At 34.5% G+C, this 21,520-nt stretch overlaps 2 protein-coding genes and 1 pseudogene across 4 annotated transcripts; 2 read left to right on the top strand and 1 right to left on the bottom strand.

Annotated features, from left to right (window-relative positions):
- Positions 1-1,390: 1,390 nt before the first annotated feature.
- LOC120123593 (probable inactive leucine-rich repeat receptor-like protein kinase At3g03770) lies at positions 1,391-6,756 on the top strand. Of its 3 annotated transcripts, XM_039142451.1 has the most exons (10): positions 1,391-1,592; positions 1,679-2,003; positions 2,175-3,621; positions 3,702-3,835; positions 4,045-4,285; positions 4,393-4,598; positions 4,706-4,755; positions 5,359-5,470; positions 6,010-6,295; positions 6,486-6,756. In XM_039142451.1, the coding sequence occupies exons 3-9, from the start codon at positions 2,247-2,249 to the stop codon at positions 6,280-6,282; spliced, it is 2,391 nt and encodes a 796-aa protein (XP_038998382.1). In that variant the 5' UTR covers positions 1,391-1,592; positions 1,679-2,003; positions 2,175-2,246; the 3' UTR covers positions 6,283-6,295; positions 6,486-6,756. The 3 variants fall into 3 exon arrangements, with proteins under 3 accessions (XP_038998382.1, XP_038998375.1, XP_038998389.1); XM_039142444.1 differs by having other exon boundaries at positions 1,391-2,003; XM_039142458.1 differs by having other exon boundaries at positions 1,393-2,003; positions 4,396-4,598.
- A 2,056-nt stretch (positions 6,757-8,812) lies between these two features.
- On the bottom strand, positions 8,813-17,191 carry LOC120123631 (replication factor C subunit 3-like). Its single transcript, XM_039142481.1, has 12 exons — positions 17,024-17,191; positions 16,780-16,890; positions 16,449-16,481; positions 15,901-16,069; positions 15,434-15,615; positions 15,061-15,197; positions 14,869-14,967; positions 14,564-14,633; positions 14,417-14,491; positions 11,124-11,169; positions 9,862-10,340; positions 8,813-9,705 (listed from the first exon to the last, which is right to left on the bottom strand). The coding sequence occupies exons 1-11, from the start codon at positions 17,105-17,107 to the stop codon at positions 10,282-10,284; spliced, it is 1,065 nt and encodes a 354-aa protein (XP_038998412.1). The 5' UTR covers positions 17,108-17,191; the 3' UTR covers positions 8,813-9,705; positions 9,862-10,281.
- A 786-nt stretch (positions 17,192-17,977) lies between these two features.
- On the top strand, positions 17,978-19,771 carry LOC120123642 (annotated as a pseudogene).
- The last annotated feature ends 1,749 nt before the right edge of the window (positions 19,772-21,520 follow it).

The following is a 21,520-nucleotide window of genomic DNA, read 5'->3' as shown; positions in this document are numbered from 1 at the left end:
TATTATAAATATTCTCTATTTTTGCATATTTGAATAAAAACAGTTTATTTAAAGTTTACATGTAGTTCTTTATTTTTTTTATTATAATAAATATGCTTGTCTTTTTTAAAAAATAATTTTATTTTATTTTAAATTATAAAATGTAAGAGTTTCTACTCACATCAACTTGGAAGTTGGTTTGAGATTTCAACATATTTATTTGTAAAGTTTCTCTGTAAAATTCACTGAAAACTATATGCTTTAATAAATGAACGCACAAAGTAGTGAGGGACAGTCTGGCTAGCACTACAGGGGAAGTTGCCTCATTGAGTTTCAAGACAATAAATCAAGTATAATTTCATACTCCCTATATTCATGCCATATTTATAAGTAAAAATATATTAAATATAGATCAAAACTATTATAAATATGAGTATGAAACCATTTATTTATTTGATGGTTGCCCAGAATCATTCAAATATGATGCTAATATATGTATAGAGAGAGATTTGATAAAGATGATTTGAAGTAAATATAAAGCTTACCCTCAGTCCAATACCCATTAATAATAGAGTTTGACTGTAAATTTATTGAGTTTGTTAAGAGTTTCCCCAAAATCACATTGTTTTTGTCTTCAACTTGAAGCCTACACATGTCTTTGCTAAAACATCTGCACTATTTGCTCCATCTTCGAGGTCCACTGATTCCTTATTTGATTCACAGACAGAATCCTAAACTAAAAAAAAAGACTCAAATGAATGTTAAAATTGGTCAGTTTTTTTTAAATTTAATTTTCTGATTCAATATTAAATATATAATTTGATCCTGCCTAACCCATAAAGATGTGGAATTTAACTACCGACAATGCCAAGCTGCAATGGCGAAGCTGCAGAGAGAGAGACAGAGAAGAAAACAAAATGAAGCAGAAAAATGAAAAGGAAAGGCGCCAAAGTTAACAGACTGCAACATCGAAAAGTGGGGTCGATGGCTTCGAGTATATGACTGACAGGACACGACAGGGCCCCACAGAAAGCCAAATGTCACTAGACCCTGACAGCGACACCCAAACCCTACAATTAACATTTGCATGTTGCTAATCTTCATTAACATGTTCTTGTTTAAGACATTAATTATATAAAAGAACTTTTCAAGTAGTTTAATTATTATCATCTGAACTCTGATTAACTCTAGAACTTGTTTGTATGGCAATTCTGAGTAATGGGGAATAAAGGGTACAGAGGATTGCCTCCCCCCTCCCTTTAGCTTTTTATGAGTGCAGCTATGGCTTCTCTTTAGGTTTGTATGGCAATTCTGAGTAATGGGGAATAAAGGGTACAGAGGATTGCCCCCCCTCCCTTTGCTTTTTATGAGTGCAGCTATGGCTTCTCTTTAGACCCTTTGAGGTAAAAAAAAAAGGTTTATTGAAAGAGTATGGAACTTGTTTGTGAAAGTTCCCAAGTTTTTTTTTGTTCAGCTATGGCTTCTCTTTAGACCCTTTGAGGTAAAAAAAAGAAAAGGTTTATTGAAAGAGTAAGGAACTTGTTTGTGAAAATCCCCAAGTTTTTTTTTCATTGAAAAATAAAACTTGAAATGTCTGTTCCTGGGATTTACAGGTTAGGTTTTGTGTGAAATATTTGTCTGTTTACAAAGTTTGTTTGAGTCCGTGTTACTTACCTGTCTTTGGCTGAAATTGACACAGGTTTAGTTTCTTTGCTTGAACTGGTGAAGTGTGAAATGCAAGTGAAACTCCATAAGCTGAATTTGGTTTAAGTTACTTGGAGAAGTTATGTTCTTTTAGGGGGTTTTGGCTTTGGACTTTCTTCATTTTGAAGTCATAATTATTTATTCTTAAGTTGGTCTTTGTGAATAGTTTAAAACTCTCAAGTACTCTCTCCAGCAAGCAATTTCTGGTCCAAACTTGTCTTCATCTACCTTTTGAGGAGTTTTAAGAAGAAAGAGATTCTGGTTTTGCAGGGCACCACCACCAGTTGAGCTGGATTCTGTTCAATCTTCTCTCTCAAGAGGTAGCAATAATACTTTAAACACTACATTACCAGATTTTGTTTGAATTGTTTACTTCTGAGTATCTTAACTTAAAAGATAATTCTATGCTATACTTCAAATCCCGGTTCTTTTTTGTATCCATTTGAGTTTGTTTCATTTTCCAAATGTTATGATTATGGTAATGTTTGCAGAGCTTCGTCCATGTGAGCTTCAGTGATTGATAATTTACAAACTACAACTTATGCTCATTTTCTAGTCCTTGAATGCTCAGTGCTTTTCCTTTAATGTTGGTTCGATATATGCTTCCAATGGCTAGAGGATTCAAGCATCAGGCGTTTGTATTTCTCGGTGTAATTTTACTCTTAATCAATCAATCAGAGCAACTACAATCCTCCCAGACTCATACCCTTTTAAGACTTAAGTTGCTTTTGAATTATCCTGATTTTCTGAGTAGCTGGAATAGCTCTGTCGACTTTTGCAATGCTGAACCTACGGCTAAAGTAACCGTTGTGTGCTATGAAGAAAGCATAACTCAGTTGCATATAATTGGAAATAAAGGGGTCCCTTCATTACCTAGAAGTTTTTCCATGGATTCCTTTGTCACAACACTTGTTAAGCTTCCTGATTTGAGAGTACTCACATTGGTTTCTCTTGGTTTATGGGGGCCGTTGCCTGGTAAAATTTCACGTTTGTCGTCATTAGAGATACTTAATATAACTTCAAATTTACTATACGGAACCATCCCTAATGAGCTTTCATCTATAACCAGCCTTCAGACGCTCATACTTGATGAAAACATGTTTACCGGTCAGCTGCCTGAATGGCTAGGTTCATTTCCGGTTTTGACTGTTCTGAGTTTGAGGAAGAATTTGTTTAATGGATCTTTGCCTGGTTCTTTTAGCATGTTGGAGAATCTCAGAGTTCTTGCACTTTCACATAATCACTTCCAAGGAGAATTGCCTGATTTTAGCGGTTTGACAAATCTTCAAGAGCTTGATCTCGAAGATAATGCATTTGGACCTCGGTTTCCTCGGCTAGGCAACAAGTTGATCCACCTTGTACTGGGAAAGAACAGGTTTAGATCCGGCATTCCGTCTGAACTGAGCTCGTTTTACCAACTTCAATGGCTAGACCTGTCATTCAATCGATTTATTGGGCCATTTCCGCTGTCATTGTTATCCCTCCCTTCCATTACTTACTTGAATATATCAGACAACAAACTCACCGGGAAGCTCTTCGAAAATACTTCTTGCAATGCAGAACTTGAGTTTGTGGATTTGTCCTCGAATCTTTTGACTGGACACTTGCCCAGCTGTCTTTCAGATTCTAAAGACGCAGTTTTCCTTTATAGGCGAAACTGCATCACAACTGGAACTGAAAACCAACATCCAGTTACCTTCTGTCGAAATGAAGCCTTCGCTGTGGGAATCTTACCTCAGCGTAAGAAGTCCAAACTTTCGAAAGTCTCTCTTGCATTTGGGATAACCGGAGGAATCATTGGTGGAATAGTACTTATGGGTCTCATATTCATGCTTGTTAAGAGATTGAGTGCAAATAAGACGATCAATAAACCAACTACAAGACTGATTACGGAGAAAGCATCTATTGCATACACATCGAAGTTACTATCCGATGCAAGTAAGGCTTCTCTCGATCTCTCTTTTTGTAGTTACCAACAATGATTCCAATCTAACAATATGATTTGCGGCTACTTGAAGGGTACATATCTCAAACAATGAAGCTAGGAGCACTCGGACTTCCATCTTATCGAACCTTTTCACTAGAAGATCTTGAGGATGCCACGAACAACTTCGACACTACTGCTTTTATAGGTGAAGGATCTCAAGGGCAGGTACGTGATATGCATAATTTTCACCTGGTACATTCTTCTTGTAGCAGTGCATTTGCTCCCATGGTTTTCTCCAACTATGAGCCTGATGAAGTTATATTTTCATTTTCCTATTATCCAAAATCCAAAATAACTGAAAAATTCCTTAATAAAATCCCTTTTTTGATAACTTCTTTGTAAAATGTTTTAGCTCATTGCTTTTACGATTTCAGTTGTATAGGGGTCGTCTGAGAGATGGCACCTTCGTGGCCATTAGATGCCTCAAAATGAAGAAAAGCCACAGCACTCAAAGCTTTATGCACCATGTAGAGATGTTTTCGAAATTAAGATGCCGCCATTTAGCCAGTGCTCTTGGTCACTGCTTTGAGTGCTACTTGGATGACTCAAGTGTCAGCCGAATATTTCTCATCTTTGAATACATACCAAATGGAACTCTAAGGAGCTGGATATCTGGTAATTCTAAATCTCTTTGTTAAAATTTTATTTTCCTGGCATTCCATCCCCAAAAAACCTGAATATTACCTCGGGTGGTTTTTCATAACTGACATTCTTGTTGGCAGAAGGACATTCTGAAAGATCACTTACATGGCCACAACGCATATCCGCTGCGATAGGGATTGCAAAGGGCATCCAATTTTTGCACACGGGGATCGTGCCTGGTGTTTACTCGAATAATCTGAAAATAACCGATGTTTTGATGGACCAGAATCTTGTAGCAAAGATTAGCCGATACAACCTGCCCTTGTTAGCAGAGAGTGCAGGGAAGGTATGAACAATAAAGAACATTGTTTCCATTTTAACAGATGTTTTCGGACGTTTTGCTTCCTTGAAATTGATGGTGTGAGATAATATTTTCACTACTCATTCTCGCAGGTAGGTGACAGAACATCTGCTCTACCCAAGGATCTCAGTAACAGTTCAAGGTTCGTAATGACATCCTTTATGGTACCGAAATTATACAGTAATGAACAGAGATTGTTCAACTAAGATGTTTGTGATGCTTATGCTCTGGTTTTTCATTTTTCAAAGTATCGTGTTAAATGCATATATAAGATGGGTTTGAGTATGATCCTCCAAAGTCCCTTTAAATACATATCCATGTCAGACTCTTTTGAGTACAAATAACATAGCTTTTTAATATATAAACAGCCTGTCAGATTCTCATAAACAAGTATCTTAATTGGATTTATCTGTATGATTTGTTTAAAAGTGAAACTCATGCAAAGAAATACATAACATTACTTGCAAAATAAGTAATTTCTTTGATTATTCTGAAATCTTATTCTTCATACAATAGATATTTTTTCTAAATTTGATATTATATACCTCCAACATCTGTGATACATTTGAACATAGGTGACTGGTATAGTGGTGTGATCCTCCAAATACACACACATGAACACAAAAATGCACGCACACACACACACATATATATTATTGCGGGACACATACCCATATCCGAACATAGGAGGATCTAAAGTATGAAGTTCGGCTAAAGTGTTGCCTGTCTTTTTGTTACTTGACAGGGTAAATTATGAAGATAAGGTCGATGTCTATGATTTCGGAGTGATTTTATTAGAAATGATTATGGGGAGGCCATCAAAATCCAGGAATGAAGTTCAGATTCTCAAAAATCAGGTAAATCATAGTCTTTAGAGATGTTACAATAGTTGTATCATTTCCCTTTCCCTCCATTTCTCATCACAACAATAATATATGTTTGAATCCGATAGTAGAAATTTCCGATGTTACTTGGATTCAGTGTGAGTTCCGGATACACTTATGTGTGTGGCACGAGTATGTTCAGTCTTTTCAAATATTTTTCTATATATTTGGAGGGTTATATCATCATATCTACGTCCGAATATGTAACAGATACGAGAAAAATGTAGAGTTGAAGCAACAGAGAGAATTTGTACTACCATGATATGATGGCTTCTATGTATTTTCTGCATCGTTTTTTTTTTTGTTTCTAGATGAAGTAGGGTTCACATTGGTTGATGCAAAATCATGAATAATATGTCCTCACTAGACCGCCATTATTCGAAAACTATGAAGTGGCTTTGGAAAACTGTTCTTCCTTGCATCAGTTAAAAAGAATACTGTGTTACCTTTGTTGACTGTACAAACAAACTCTCGAATGAATCCTTAATTCATTGTCGTACAATCCTGTGCAGTTACAAGCGGTTGTAGCAACCGATGATGCAACTAGAAGCATAGCTGATCCAGCAGTTCAGACATCTTGCTCTGATCAGTCGTTAAAAACGATGATGGAAATTTGTGTCCGATGTCTGCTAATGGACCCGACAGAGAGACCTTCTATTGAGGATGTGCTGTGGAACTTGCAGTTTGCTGCTCAAGTTCAGGGCGCATGGCGTGGAGATTCAAGGAGCACTTCTCCAAGCGACTCTCCCTTCCAACCTGCAGATCTCCGTGTTGCCTTCCATTAGCGATGGCTTTCAGGTATTACCTATTGAATTTTTGTTATCAAGCTGTTGGATTCATCTGTTGAAGTGATTTAGACTTTGTCGATGTGAACTTGAAATATCTGATTTCATTTTTAAAAATTGTAAACCACTAGTTGTTTATGATACTCAGGCTGCGGCTGAGCTTCTCTTACATGTTTTGAATATTTCACTTAAATATTTTTCAGGGAAAAGCTCCACCAACTTGATCTCTAAGACCAATAATTATCTTCTGCCTAGGAAGATACTCATGTACAGATGAGTTAGGAGAATGGTAACGTTCGTTATTTTCACTGAAGAACACGCATACTCGAATCCAAACATCCGACAACTGATCAGTGTTTGAACTTTTACATAAATCCCTTACTGTATGCCGGCAATGGCTTATTTAGAATAAGAGTACTGCAATGTGTTAATTAATTTGAATCATATTGACCGTAATGAAGGCTTTTGGCAAAACAGTGACTATGAAACAATATGTATTCTATTTTAATTACATTTAAGCAACATTAAATATTACAATAACAACATTTAAGCAAATACATTTTTTATTCAATGTTTTCTATTTTTTTTAATTTAGAACTTCATTCATAATAAAAAATCTAAAATCCAATTGCATAACAATCGATCCAACTGATGATTGCATCAATAATAAAAAAATCTCACCAATTTAACCTCTAATCTAGTTAAACTTTCAAATTTGATATCAAGTAGAGAAAACAACTAAACTAAAATATAAATTTTTAAACCATTAAGTAGAGAAGACCGCTACAAGTGAATTTTATGGTTTTGTTCACTAGTCATGACAAGAATTCCTAAGACTGCGTTTGATTCACGGAATATAAGATTACCAGTGGGAATAAAAGATTACCAAGTAATAGGATTATTGTGAATGTTACATTACTGTGTTTGGTTGATTTGGCAGGAATGTAAGATTACAATATTTGGTTGGAAGAATAAAAGATTACTGGAATATATATTTTACCAAATTGTCCTGATTCTATATTTGTTTTTTAACAAGTGAAGTTCTAAATATTTAAATAAAAATTATTTATATAAAAATTATATTTGTTGATAATATATTACTTGAGTATTTAAATATATCATGTATTATTTTAATTTTAATTAATATTAAATTTTACATAATTTATGTAAAAATATATTAAAATTTTACATCAACGTCTAACTAAATGTTTACATTGTGAAAATTCTTCATAGATATTCATAATAATAAAAAGATATAAATTATTTTTGTTATCTAAGATATAATATTTATTATATCTTCTATATACAATAATTTATTTATTTATCTTTTATATTTATACTTAATTATGCATACTTTATCATTATTATTTATCTCATTAATTTATATTACAAAAACATAATTCAAATAAATAAGAAAATATAACACTAAAAATCATATTATCTATAATTTTATATTTCACCATCATTCATCATTATCTTTGTTAATATTTTAATAAAATATTGTTGTCTTCTCATTGTGTTTTAAAATCCATTATTTTTTTGCAATGCTTAAATAAAATAAAACATTGCTTTTTCTACTGTCTCAATGGATCATGTGTAAATCTTGCTTACAAAACAAATACGACTTAAAGCTATTGAAGTTTTCTTCCTCTCAGGAAACGAAACTAATGGCAAATATGAGTTATGCCATTTTGTAATGTAGATTTCGTTGTTTTTTTCTTGGGATGTTTACCTTTTATTTGTTAGATATGGTTATTTTATCTTCCGTTCAAGTAGATTCGTCAAAAGATCTAACTATTCTCCCAACCTGTATGAACCAAATCTTGGACAAAAGATTTATTAAAGAAAATTGTTTTTTTTTTCAATTTAATTATAAAATTTTGAAATAGTTTACTATTTGGTGAATAATGATTTGGGTACAAAAGCCACAACCAAATCCATGGACAGATATGTTATCAGATGCAAGACATGGAAAAACAAATTATATCAGATGCATTTAAGATGAACCACATTCTCAGTCACAATATGGAAAACATGTTTCTCAGGCTCATTTGCATGCAGCACTGTAGAATTGACGACCACAGATGTTACAAGTACGTTATCAGAAAAGATGGCATAATTGTACAATGAAGGATCTTCAAGCTTTTTTAAGTTCAAATCCCTTTTGTTCTGATATCCATGAAAGTATTAGTCCGCAGCTAGCTGCAAAGGATCTTTAATAAATTCATCTCAGAAATGACAGATAAATATTTACTCCTATTTAAAGCTTTTTGTTCTAAGCTCTTTCGGTGGATCCCCAATATCAAGAAGTATTTGAGGAATTGAAGAAAAAAACCTGAGTACCTCTCCCCTGCAGACGTCCTCGAAAGAATGTGACAAACTCTTAGTATATTTAGTCGCACTTAACGAGACAATAGTCACAATATTAGTTGAAGAGACAATCAAGAATAACTACTATGACCGGTTTGATAGGCCCTATTCGGTTTGATCAAGACAGATCCCTGATAAATCCTTCCTATGACGTTATTAATGTAGTTAAAACCGGGTATCGACAGATTGGATTCTGGTCTAACTACTCCGGCCTTTCCGTCGTGCCACCTGAGACATTTTACGGGAAAAAGCCTAGCCGTTCTAGTTCAAACCAACATTTAGATCGTGTGGTTTGGCCTGGAGGAGGAACAACAAGGCCTCGGGGTTGGGTTTTTCCAAGCAAGGGAGAGAATTAAGAATTGGAGTTCCGAATCGAGTTAGTTTCCGAGACTTTGTCTCAATAGTCAACGGCACAAATAAGATGCAAGGGTATTGCATAGTGAAGCACTCGTATTTTAGTCTAAATATCTCATCATTCCGAGTGTTTACCAGGTTACAAAAATTTGATCTCAGTGAGCATCATTATACCTCCTTCAACTCTTTATGCACCATAAGAACATAAGCAAGGTTTAGCAAGCGTCAAAGACTAAATTAGTACCACAATTTGATCAAACAAGCAAAAATCACTGTATTAAAGACCCAATGCTAATTTAAGAGATTTGACCAAGATGATAAATCCAACTCTTTTCTATCTACTTAAGGTCAGAAATCACACAAAAACAAGCTCAGAATGCATGCTATGAGAAGTAAAATGCAGGATCAAAAGTGCAAATATATTCTATAAAAAAAAGTGCAAATATAATCTGAAACAGTGTAACAACTTGCATTTCGAAGCAAACCCATTTTCAACACTTGAAAATCAAATTGAGAGAGCCTTGATGGAGACTTACCCAGAATCCGAATGATCCCAAACTAAAAAACAGAGGACACTTTACTTTCTTAGGGAATTCCAGGAACAGTTGAGTTTCCGGGAAACTTCAACGAAGGAAACGAAAAAGGCTTTGACTTGAAGGACTAGAAACTTCGCGTGTCGGTGCAAAAATAAGATCAGATCTGGAAATGGAGAAGAAACACCACATATATAATAGAGTGTTCCTTAAAAAAGATTGTTTTAGAGAAATCAAAACTTTCATAGATATAGACATAAACACCCAAGACACATAAACTAATAAATCTGAAAACCAAACAGATAAAAGTCAGATCCCATACCGTGGAGTTCAATCTGTGCCGTGGAGTTCAAGAACAAAGAACGCTTGGGAGAAGAAGTAGAGGCACACGGGAAAAGAGGGTATTTTAGCCCTTAGAATAGGGAATAAAAGAATACATAAGAAAAGAAAGGGATTAACATTCCCGGTAAACAGAATTTTTTTTACTGTTTGGAATATATTATTACTCCCTATTGGGAATATTTCCCATCCAAACATGGGAATTTGAATCTAGAAAAAAAAAATTCCCACCAGGAATCTTGAATTCCATGATATAATCACCCCCTAACAGACCATGCATAATTCAAAAACAAAATGACAAGCCGACTACACAAAGCGTGCTGGAAACTTATAATCGGAATCTGGAAAACAGCGCATTCTTGCTACCGATAAAAGATCAAAAAGACACTTGCTTGTTCGTTCTTCAGCCAAATGTTGCAATCAAGAAGGCTTTGTAAATGCTCATGAACTTGGCAACAAATGCTACACAGTTAATCCAAAAAACATATGAATGAATTTGATTAGCAAAAGCTGGAAACATGAAAGAACATTTTTAATAAACATGTCGGATCAAAGGAAAACATATCAATTTGAATATCTTAGCAGTTAACTAGATCTGCCAAATATTGACATCTTGATATCTTTAAGATATCGGTTCAGAATAGCCCGTATGATTTTTATGAAAACAACCAACTCACATAATTTCAAAGCTTAGGCACCTATGTTACTCGGACATGAGTACGTATCTAGCACAAGCATCTTCATCTTTTTTTTAAGTTTTATTTTCCCTCCAAGCATTTAGATGTTTATATCATCATACTCGTGTCCAGATACCGGTATTTCAAGAAAACAAAATGAAGAGTCCCAATAACATAGTTAAGTACAATGGAATAAAAATCTCTTTACTACAAGCGAGTGACAACCCACATTGTAAGCTTATGTTAAAGCTAACACAAGAATATAAATATAGGTCAATATCAATGAAATAATGCAGGAATTAGTTTTATCTAACCAAAGATTAATCCATAATCAATTAGCCAAGACACTTTCGAAACTTAATCAAGTCTTTCCATGACCACGTATCTGTCTTAACATAAATCTGAATCTCATTTTGAACCCACCCTAAGGTAACTAATCAACATCCACTGCGAAATTCATTCGAAAAAATGGATTCACAAACATTTCTCTTATTCCCAATAAGAACATGTCATTTCATATTGAATATGAGCCAACTCAATCTAACAAAAAGTTGAAAGTTTTGGTTACCTTCAATATGAAAGATGGCTTTCTGTCCAAGACGCATCCTATGCTCCTGTTAAATAAAAAGAAATTGACAGACAGAATTATTAGTACAGAAAAAAATCGAGCAAGCGTTAAGTTCAGCAATACATGCTCCTGTTAAATAAAAAGAAATTGAAAGACCAAATTATCAGTGCAGAAAAAAAATCGAGCTAGCGTTAAGTTCAGCAGTACTGTTTTATTTTAAGCATATGTGGATTTTTACTATATTACTGTAGGATTATCACTAATGCCAGAATTAACTGAAAATTTCTACCAGTGGTCCCACTGCTTGCTCTTTATCTGCTGTTGACTGGCATGAAGTCTTCAAATTATACAAGAATTCATTACACACAAAACTCTGCTCAAAGAATTCAATCTATTTTAATGTAATTTTTTTTATAGGAATTGAAAGCCTCATTAAAAACCTCCTTCTTGATTAAGAGAGCTTGTAGAAAAGCTCCTTAATCAGCGGAAGGAGGAAAAGAGTGCCTTAAGATTTCATAACCAAAGGAAACATAAGATACAACCAGAAAAGCCTCCCCCAACATAAACAAACAACCCAAAACAGCCAGAAGAACCCTAAACAGCAACACTAACACAGCGAAATTCAACTAAGCTAAACCGACAGTCGCAAAAATGACTGACCAGAATTAACACCTTAACTACCCGAAAACCAGCACAAAAACAAAACAATTACAGCAGAAGCCGAATATCACAGCTGACTCAAACCATAAAATCCAAAATCAAAAACAAAAAGCCCTGAACTTCCACTCAACGAGTACAAGACTCTTCTTCCGCATTACTGCCTAACTGCCTCTTCTAGCTCGACATGTCGACAAAGACCATCCAAAACTCCAACTATAGAGCCTCCAAGATCAGAAAAAACTCCCTCTCCATGCACCTTCCTCTGAGACTTCTTGCTTTGACTTTAACAAGGCTTCCTTTGATGAGCAGAGAATTTTTCTTGAAAATTTCGGAGAGAACTAAATATAGCATTTCTCTCCTCCAAAGCTGTTTTTTTCTGACGCCCAACCACTTTCTCGGAATTCGACAGCCCCATCCCCTGACCAGCAGGCATATCCTCGTGCACAACTGTTCCACTAACCGAACTAATAATCGGGAACTCCAAGAACCTATTACTATTTAATAAAACCTTGGTCTGCCGAGAACCAACATTCCTAATTGGAGCCAAACGCCTCCCACTAACAGCAAGAGACATGTGCTGCACATCTTTCGAAATTGCACTATCAACTTTAGCATCACACACTTCCAAACCTGAGCCCACATGAACCCCACTAGCTTCCTTCAAAATATTAAAATCCGCACTCCTTTGGCCAACTGAACCGAGCGTAGCTTCCCCATTACTGTTTGTCGGGTTATCACAAAACGGCAGCTTATGCCCATGCACATTAGTCCCCACTTGCGCCCCCCTAGCTACCTCCAAAGAATTAAAAGTGTCGCTCAACTTGCAATCAGACCCATGCGCAGCTGTACCGTAACGGACTGTCGGGGACACAACTTCCACAGCCCTTACCTCATCGGAACATGGACCATTTCCTACATCCTCGGCACCCGAACCACACATACCACCACCAGAATGCGTGCCTTCAAAACACGCTCGAGTTTCTAACTGAACTTCCTTAATATTAGTTGAATCAAGATTAACTCCAGAAATCGTTCCAGCATCTACCACCAACTCGGAAGGCTTAAACGGCGAGACACCACAAAGCTCCCCTCCGTGGGCAACGGGGCTGCTACTGACGTTTCCAACACAGACGAATCAATCCAGACGGAATCTGGGCTAAAGCAAGGTTCAAACTCAGAAACAAAAACTGTAAAAGACTGTTCACCAACTTTCAAAACACAGGATTCTTCCAATCGATCTTTGCGGTTCGTAATGATCTGAAAACAGGCCCTATCAAACGAGCCAGGATTAACGGTTCCTTCGTCAATGGAGATAAGAGCTCCCCATTTTTCTGCTATGTTCCTGAAAGTTGAATGGCACCACACAAACGGAGGGATCCCTCTGCACGATAACCATGCCCGTCGACTGCTACACTGAAAGTTTTCCGACCACAGATCCACTTTGACAAAGCATTTATTCAACGCTCCAATCTGATTTTTTAGAGTATAGTCCCTACTCTCTTCATCTTCAAATATAATCAAAATAGCTAAACCACTTAACCTCATAATTTTCGGGCCTAATATGCCTTCCTTGTGCATAATAGCAGCTAGCTCTTTCATTTTTAAAAATTTTCTACTCCAACCAACCAAACAATCTCTAAGAGTAATGAGCTTATCCTCGTCAACTACACCAATAATTGGCGCCCCTTTAACATCCGCCTCACTGCTCTTGACCACAGCTGAATTTGAACCAGAATACTTTTTCCTCTAGAAAACATCACGAGGTTGAAATCTCGCCATGAACACCCTAACCTTTTTATCTTGAATCCAAGATCTATCGGCACAGAGGATAACCCTCCTCGAGTCCTCCACTCTGGAAAATCGGACAAAACCGAACCGACTACCTCCCTTGCTTCTTTTGCTAGGGATGAAAGAATCGACCACCTCGCCATATTTATCGAACAATAACCTAAGACCTTGATAACGAAGACAATCTGGAATATTGAAAATAATAACTGTAGCACAATTCTTCCCACCAGATCTTCTCAACTGACTCGCCATTAAAGGATTCGAAAGTGATAAAGAAAGAAAATTTTGAAAAACGCCTAAAATAAAGGCCAAAGAATAGAGCTGTGAATCAAGGTCAATTTCTAGTTGACTTTTTTTTATAGGAAGTGGAGGCCTCGTTAAAAACCCCCTTCATGATTAACATAACACCGATCGGTGTTCCTTAATCAGCGGAAGGAGGAAAAGAGTGCCTCAAAATTCATTAATAAGTAAAAGATTACAAAAAAGTTTAAACCAACAATCCCCATACAATAACAACCCGAAACACACCACAACATCCTAATCCAACCAACAATAGCTACCCAATACCAACCTAAGCTAAGCTATCAGCTTCTATTATTAGCTGTTCAGTCAACCCTTCTGATAGCACCCTCCAAAACTCTTATCAACAGCGATATCTATCACTAGAAGAAGAAAAACACCAGGACGGCTATCTAAATTCTTAACCCAATCCACAGCAAGATGCTATCTGAATCAACGGTCCACCCTTCTATTTTGATGAAACACCCAATAGTCAGCCACAACTTAATGTTGGTAAGAGAATGTTAACACTTACTGCCTGGAATAGGATTGACTATTGAACTTACATAATATGCGGCCCAATGGCACACCTCATGTTTTAGCTCTGCATCCAATTTCTTCAATAACTCATGAAGGAGCCTCTGAGACAGAAAGCAAGTAAACTTTAATTCGAGGAGGTATCAGAGTGCAACATGAAAATGGCCCGTATTTACCTTCAGGATCATCTCAGGAGGAATACAATTAATAAGCAATTCATACACCTTTCCTCGAACTTGAAACAACCTAAAGAACAAAGAAAAGGTTTAATAAGAAGTTCACAAAGACGGATACTCAAAAAGATACCATAAAATAAACGACAGTTTGCATTTCAATTAACTTCTAATCATCCTACCCGTACATCTTTCCTATAGGAACTTGCCATAAGTAATCACATAACCAACTTGTCACTAAAATGAACTGAAAGAAATATTAACTACTGCAGCAATAATAAGATAGTGTAAGATACTGCAGTGGAAACCTTTTAGGGCTTTGTTCCTTCATTATATCAGTTGCTATTTCAGATATATATTCTTCCCAATCCATTGGCGGAATTGCTTGGTTGCTTGTGAAAGGGTACCTATACAGTACAAAAAGAAAAAAATGTAAGGAAGTTTCTTGCCAATTTGCATGATGGCAATATTAATCCATAAATGATAACACCGAGCTTAACTGTTGAACCCGGCAAGTCTCAAACGACAATATAGCTCTCCTTAAACTCCTTTTTGACTTTTTGGCAATGCGGGCTGCAAAACCAGATGGAAGTTGCAATCCTTCTTTCTTTCCAATGAACTCTAACACCTTAATGATCTGACATAGAGAATTTAACAGAAATAAAGTTTATTTCACCAGTAAGAAGACAAATTGAGAGAAGAAAAAAATTCTTCACGAAACTAAAATGCATATAAAAATCATTAAGGACTGAGTTGAAGGAAACCCCCCAAAAGGGTTTGAGGAAAAAAATTGAAGGAACATTCCCAGGAATTTATCTATTCATCTTTTCACATTTTAATAATAATAAAAGACAAAAAGCAAACTCTGCCAACCTGTTCTTTGGAAGGTGCATTTACTCGAATATTCAGACATCGAGACCGAATTGCCTCAGCGACTTTTGAAGAACTATTACAGCACAAAATTAGACGGCAAGAAGCACTGTATTTCTCCATTGTTCTTCGAAGTGAATGCTGGGCTTCTCTTGAAAGCTTGTCAACTTCATTGAGAATCAGCACTGACTTCCATAAACGACTATGTCAGTAAAATAGTGAAATTATATGCAGTTACTCTAAATTTTAAAGAGAAATAGAAACCTATAAACTTGAAATAGGCATCAAGAGTAATACCAAATAGACACAATAACCTAAAGGGCACAGGCAAGGAATGTTAATTCTGGAAAACTAATTATTAAAAATGAATATACAATGCCGTTTTGGAGACATAAGTTAACATTGAATTTTAAATGAGACAAGCTTCCAAATGAGATTTACTAGGACGAAAAGTAAGTAAAAGAAATTACCTTTATATCCTCTTTTCCCTTTTGTGTCAATCGGTCTATTTTTAGCCATTTCCTTAATTATCTCTTGAACTATATATCTGTCCTGAAAGCCTGCATCACTAGGACTCAACTCCACGTGGTTGGCACTTGACAATGTGGTCAACTCCAGATCGATGGTTCTACTTCCAGCCTGAAATAAAATGAAAGAAGTGGAGATTCTAGTAAGAGCATATAGGGGAAGGAATACATTGATTCAACCAATAATGATTCAAAAATGCTCAACAAATAAATAAGTTCCATTGTTGCATACAAAGTTAATAATGGTAAATTAAAATTAAGTACAAAGGTCTCTTAAACATTGAGGATGGGGAAAAAATGCTTCCAAGATAGCTTTGACGGATAAAGGACATGAAACATTCAATCTCAATGCTCTTTTATGCAAGTCATCAATAGAAATTCTTATTCTTACAATGAAAGCTTTATTGAAAATTTTATCATGGTGCAGAAAATCACATTTCATTTCTATTACATGAAATTTTGATATGAAAATTACACCATTTGAAACTTACATCAATTTTCCAGTTCCTATTCTCCACTTTCACCTGCAACCAACCAAACAAAATGATCCTTCTAAGCACAAAAACCAAAATAAATAAATAAAATTAAATCCAATAGAAAACAACTCAATAAACTTCCTTACCTAGTTGAAAAAAATAAAACCCATCTTAAATCTCAAAACCAAAAACATTTCTAGGCCCCCAAATTAAATAAGTGAAACACTAAAAATAATTAACACCGTACTTAAATATTTCCCGCACTTAAAAATTATAAATAAGAACATTATGAATCGATTCAAAGAGTGAAAAGAAAAAAATGGAAAACAAATAGAAATAAGTAGACCTTTTCAGCAGAAGGACCGAAGATCTGTCTGAGAAGAGCCATAATTAGGGTTTTCTTGCCAGACCCAGATTGTCCATAGAAGAGTAAATGAGGGCAATCCTGCTCTGCAACCTGTTCAGATATTTTTTTTTATAAAAACAAAACCATGAAACGGAAAAAATTAAAAACAAAAATTGAAAAACTAAAAATTAGGCATTCAAAAGTAAAAAAAAAAATCATTTTGAAGTGAAGAAAAAATGGGTACCAGTTTCTTGAGATTCGCGGCAATCTCCTCATGAACCATAACTCGGTCAAGGGTTTTGGGTCGGTATTTGTCAACCCACAACATCTTTAAAAAAATGGTTACTTTCAGTGATCCGAGTGAAGTGGAAACAAAGAAAGATGACGGGAAGTGGCGGGAAAGAGAATGAGGAAGTGGGTGAGAAGGGTTTTATTTATGTAGAAAAAAGGTATAACACATATGGTCGTTTAATTTTGGTCGCTAAAGTTGATAAATCACAAAATAATCATTCAATTTGACGACATTAACAAAAAGGGTTAATATCCAATTCAACATCTAAATTATAATAAAACTTTAATTTAATCCTTCAACATGGTTTCTTGAATTCATCTCTTTTCTCATCTTTCAGATCTCTTGCTTCAAACAATCAATTTTCACTCTATCAAATCTATTTTTCATGGGTAAAAACAAATTTAATAACTGAACTTTCTCATCATTTTTATTTTACTCACTATACTTTAAAAAATTTAATTTAATAACTAAACTTTATACATAAAACTTTTTTGGTTACTTTACTGACAGCATTATGACTGACGTTGTTAAATACTTCATAACACGATCGTTAAAATGAGTACTAGCTAAATTATGAAGAGTTTGGCAAAAATTAATGACAATAAAAGAATTAATAATTTTTCGTTTAATTATATATAAAATGAATAGTAAAAAAATTAAAATATACGATCGTCGATGATTATTTATCTGGTGTATTATAAACTTGACTAAAATTAAACAATTTTTTTAATAATACTGGAAGAACCATTTAAAAGCTTAATTTTCTCTTTGTTATTTATAAATTTGTAAATCATCTCGTTATTTATTCAAATTTCTCTTTGTTTTTTAACTAACCCGATACCCGGCCCATGAAAGAACAAACGGATAAATCCAATTTCATTTTCCCACCAAACATCGTTAACGAGATACGAGAGGCACCAAGAAAACCCTCAATTCTTCGATTTCTTTGGAGCTCTCTTCATAGGTTTCTAATCTAATTCAAAAACCCATTTCTCCAGTTCCCCGGTTTTCATCAAAGAAATTCACTTTGTGTGTTTTTCTAAATAATAAGATTATTATTAATTGTTTGAATTTTGGGATATAATGGAGTCCGCCATTAGAGTTTCATCTCCAGTAATATTTCCCATGAATTCAACACCGAAATTGAAAAAAAATAACAAAATTTCTTATGGTTTCGGATCCAGTGGATGCAACCGGATCTCTAAAATCTGCACAGTTTGTTCCAGTGGATCTGTTTCATTTTCTTCTCCTGAGGTTAGTTTAGCTACATTTCTGTACTTTTATCCTTTTCTTTTGTAATTTTTATGTATATTCATATTAACTGCGACGTGTTCATTTATTTTTCTTAATTCAGAAACTATACAATGAAAAGGAACTTTTTTCGTTAATATTAATTTCATTCATTTTCTGCTATTCGAATTACAGTGAATATTTCATTCTCAAAGTTGTTAATATTAATATCTGGTAGTGTTAAGATAGTTGTGCAGTCGGGTTGTCTCACTAATTCCAGTTCTGATACACCTTCAAAATAAGATGGCTATGGAGTGTATATTTGAAATGGTGAATTTTGATGTTACAGGCAGAGTCGAGGGCAGTGGGAGATGCACACAGACGAAGAAGCAGTCTCGAATCACTATTTTGTTATGATAAACCTATCCCTGAGGAACGAATTGAAGAACCAGTTGGGGTATCTTTGGCTGAAAAATAGTTGGAGATAATCCCCGTTGCACTGGTTGTCAGGCTAAAGGTTGTGTCGTACCACTTGCTCTGGTTGCGGATTATATGTGGACTCGATATTAGAGAGCCAGGGTGTCACTGTCAAAGTCCGCTGTCTAGGTAAAGTTAATGCTTCTTCAATGATTTTTATTTTCCTATATGCATTTTTATGTTGTCGAATTCCTACATCTGTACTGATTTTACATTACTATGGACCTGATTCTGCATGACAAACCAATGTAGTTCCAAATACAGCCCTTAAAACCTGTTTATTATAGGAAGAATCCTTTATGAAATGATTAGATTAGGGTTTATTCAAATTATTTTGACCATTTCCTCTTTATAGGTCATTTCTTACCTTAAAGCTTCGCCAGCTTGCTGCCACGCTATGCAAATATCATGGAATAAAATTTTCAGTGCTTGGTGAAATACATTATGATTTCACATTAGCAAATCGAACGGTTAAGAGGTGACTTAGAAAATGTGACAGCATGGATCAATTGGACTAAGCTTTGGTTTTAATCCCAGATTTTGTTGGTTGTATAAATCGATTGGATTAAGCTTTGGGTTTCATGTGTCCGACCATTTTATTAAGTATGGTTTTGCTGTTATGTTTATGTGACGGATAATATGATATACTGAAGCATAAAATTTGTTAATGTTCAGGTTGTGGAGGAACTGGCAATAATATGTGCTCGGAATCGGAATGTGGTGGCCGAGGTCATCTAGGACCCAAATAATTTGCCGTTGGCCTCATTACCTCTTCTTGGAAAATTTCATTTAGCCTTTATATGTAGCATTCACACATTGAAATTTCATTTATTCTAGTCATTTAGTTCATGATAAAAGAAATGCAACAATGTAATTTGATTCGTGCCATTTTCTAACGATGTTTGCCTTCGTTTTAAAATCGTCAATTACATGTCAGTGCACAATCGTTTATAAATGTATTTATACCTGTATACTAAACGAATCGCCGGCAAAGAAGATCCACATCAAGATGCCAAACCTAGGGTGACTAAGGCTGACCAGTACAGAGACCGTGCTGGACAGAATTTACATAATATGATCGGAAAGTGACAGTAGTCGCCAAAAGAAGCTGATCGGAATCAGGGGCGGATGCACTAAGCCCCCTAGGGGTAAGTGCATCCCGTTATCTAGGAAAAAAAAATAAAATTTAGTATAATATGTTAAAAAAAATAGAAGAAATTTTTTTTTGCACCCATTATTTTTAAAAAAAAATTAAAATTTTAAACTCCTATTTATAAATTTTTGGATGATCGAAATCGATGGCATGTCATCTTGAAACCTAGGGTGGCAGATGTAGTAAAATTTAATATATTAATTTTATACCCATACACCTGAATAATGTGTGATGACGTGTTGAACAATCTTATTTATAAGTGAAATAAAACGGGTAAATTTATGAAAAGGTACAGGTGGATGGTTGCCAAAAAAAAATCAATAATATATTTTTTTAAATTAATCGAATCATCTTGTTTGTTTGAAAAAAATAATATTATAATTTTTTGTATTATCAATGATCATACACTAATAAAAATAAAGAAAATCTTTATAAGAGATGAAAGAATGATAAAAATAATCTCTAATCACTAATATTTATTAAAGTTAAAACTATATTTTGAAATAAATACGAAAAAGTAAAAAAAACTTAATTTAAAGTTAAAAAAATAATGAAAATGTACGCAACCTAAAATATTATAAAAAACAACATTTTAGATTATGATTTTCAATTGTCCAATTTAAAATATTATGTTTTTTTTATAATATTTTAGATTAAGTTGTGTTGAAAATATTTTGATGTTTCGATATAACAAATTAAATAAAATTTTAAGATTTCACAATTGATTTTCTAAATATATTCGATTTAATTACTTGAATATCAAATTATTACTCAAAGTCTTTCAAGATCAATTTCAAACCTTACTAAATGTATAAAATTGTGTTTTATACTTAAACTATTTTTGAAACAATTTTCACAAAGTATTTTGAAGCAAAATCAAGCCTAAAATCAATTTTTCAAAGTGATGCACCAATCCATGCATCGATGCACCAATTAATTTTTCAAACATCAAATGCATTTTATGCATCGATGCACATACCATGCATCGATGCACTCAGTGCATTTGATGCATCGATGCACAAGACCATGCATCGATACACTAAGGTTTTTCAAAACATCGAATGCATTTTATGCATCGATGCACTCAGAGTCCAATGATCAAAATATTTGAATTTTACACTGATGCATCGATGCACTGACGCTCCCAACTGAATTTATTAATTGTTTTCACACTTAAACGACTCTATTAACTCCACTAACCATCCCCAACGTTCAGAATCATTCGAATGTGTATTTAAACAAGCTTAGAAGCCATTGATCAACAACACGAAACAACAAGCAACTAGAATCAAGAGATAATAAAAGAGAAAGCATCAAACCTCAAGTTTGAGCATTTCAAGCCTGTTTTTCATTCAATATTCATTTTGCTTTCAAGAACACTACTTGTACTCAATTGTATTCATTATTGAGTGTTCTTTTCTTTGTTCTAGAATTGTGCAAACAATTTACCTTGTGAGGATTTTCTTGTAAGTTTGCAAATTTGTAATCTTCTATTTGAGAAATAGTGTTCTCAAGAATTGGGTATATTATTGAGGGTGTTGTAAGGTTATCTATTTGGCCTCAAAAGAAAGAACAAATTAGTGAATTTA

The sequence above is a fragment of the Hibiscus syriacus genome, unplaced genomic scaffold (assembly GCF_006381635.1).
Source record: "Hibiscus syriacus cultivar Baekdansim isolate YM2019G1 unplaced genomic scaffold, ASM638163v2 tig00001120_pilon, whole genome shotgun sequence".
Lineage (NCBI taxonomy): Eukaryota > Viridiplantae > Streptophyta > Magnoliopsida > Malvales > Malvaceae > Hibiscus > Hibiscus syriacus.
Note: the sequence above shows the minus strand (reverse complement) of the source record. Positions and strands in the feature narration are given on the sequence as shown.

Excerpts from the sequence above, each read along its gene's own strand:
- LOC120123593 (XM_039142451.1), top strand. The coding sequence starts at position 2,247 with ATGCTCAGTGCTTTTCCTTTAATGTTGGTTCGATATATGCTTCCAATG. Across the intron at positions 3,622-3,701 it reads GAAGTTACTATCCGATGCAA|GGTACATATCTCAAACAATG; the intron begins GTAAGGCTTCTC and ends GGCTACTTGAAG. Across the intron at positions 4,599-4,705 it reads TAGCAGAGAGTGCAGGGAAG|GTAGGTGACAGAACATCTGC; the intron begins GTATGAACAATA and ends TCATTCTCGCAG.
- LOC120123631 (XM_039142481.1), bottom strand. The coding sequence starts at position 17,107 with ATGTTGTGGGTTGACAAATACCGACCCAAAACCCTTGACCGAGTTATG. Across the intron at positions 16,070-16,448 it reads ATAGGAACTGGAAAATTGAT|GCTGGAAGTAGAACCATCGA; the intron begins GTAAGTTTCAAA and ends ATTTTATTTCAG. Across the intron at positions 14,492-14,563 it reads CTCCTGAGATGATCCTGAAG|AGGCTCCTTCATGAGTTATT; the intron begins GTAAATACGGGC and ends TTTCTGTCTCAG.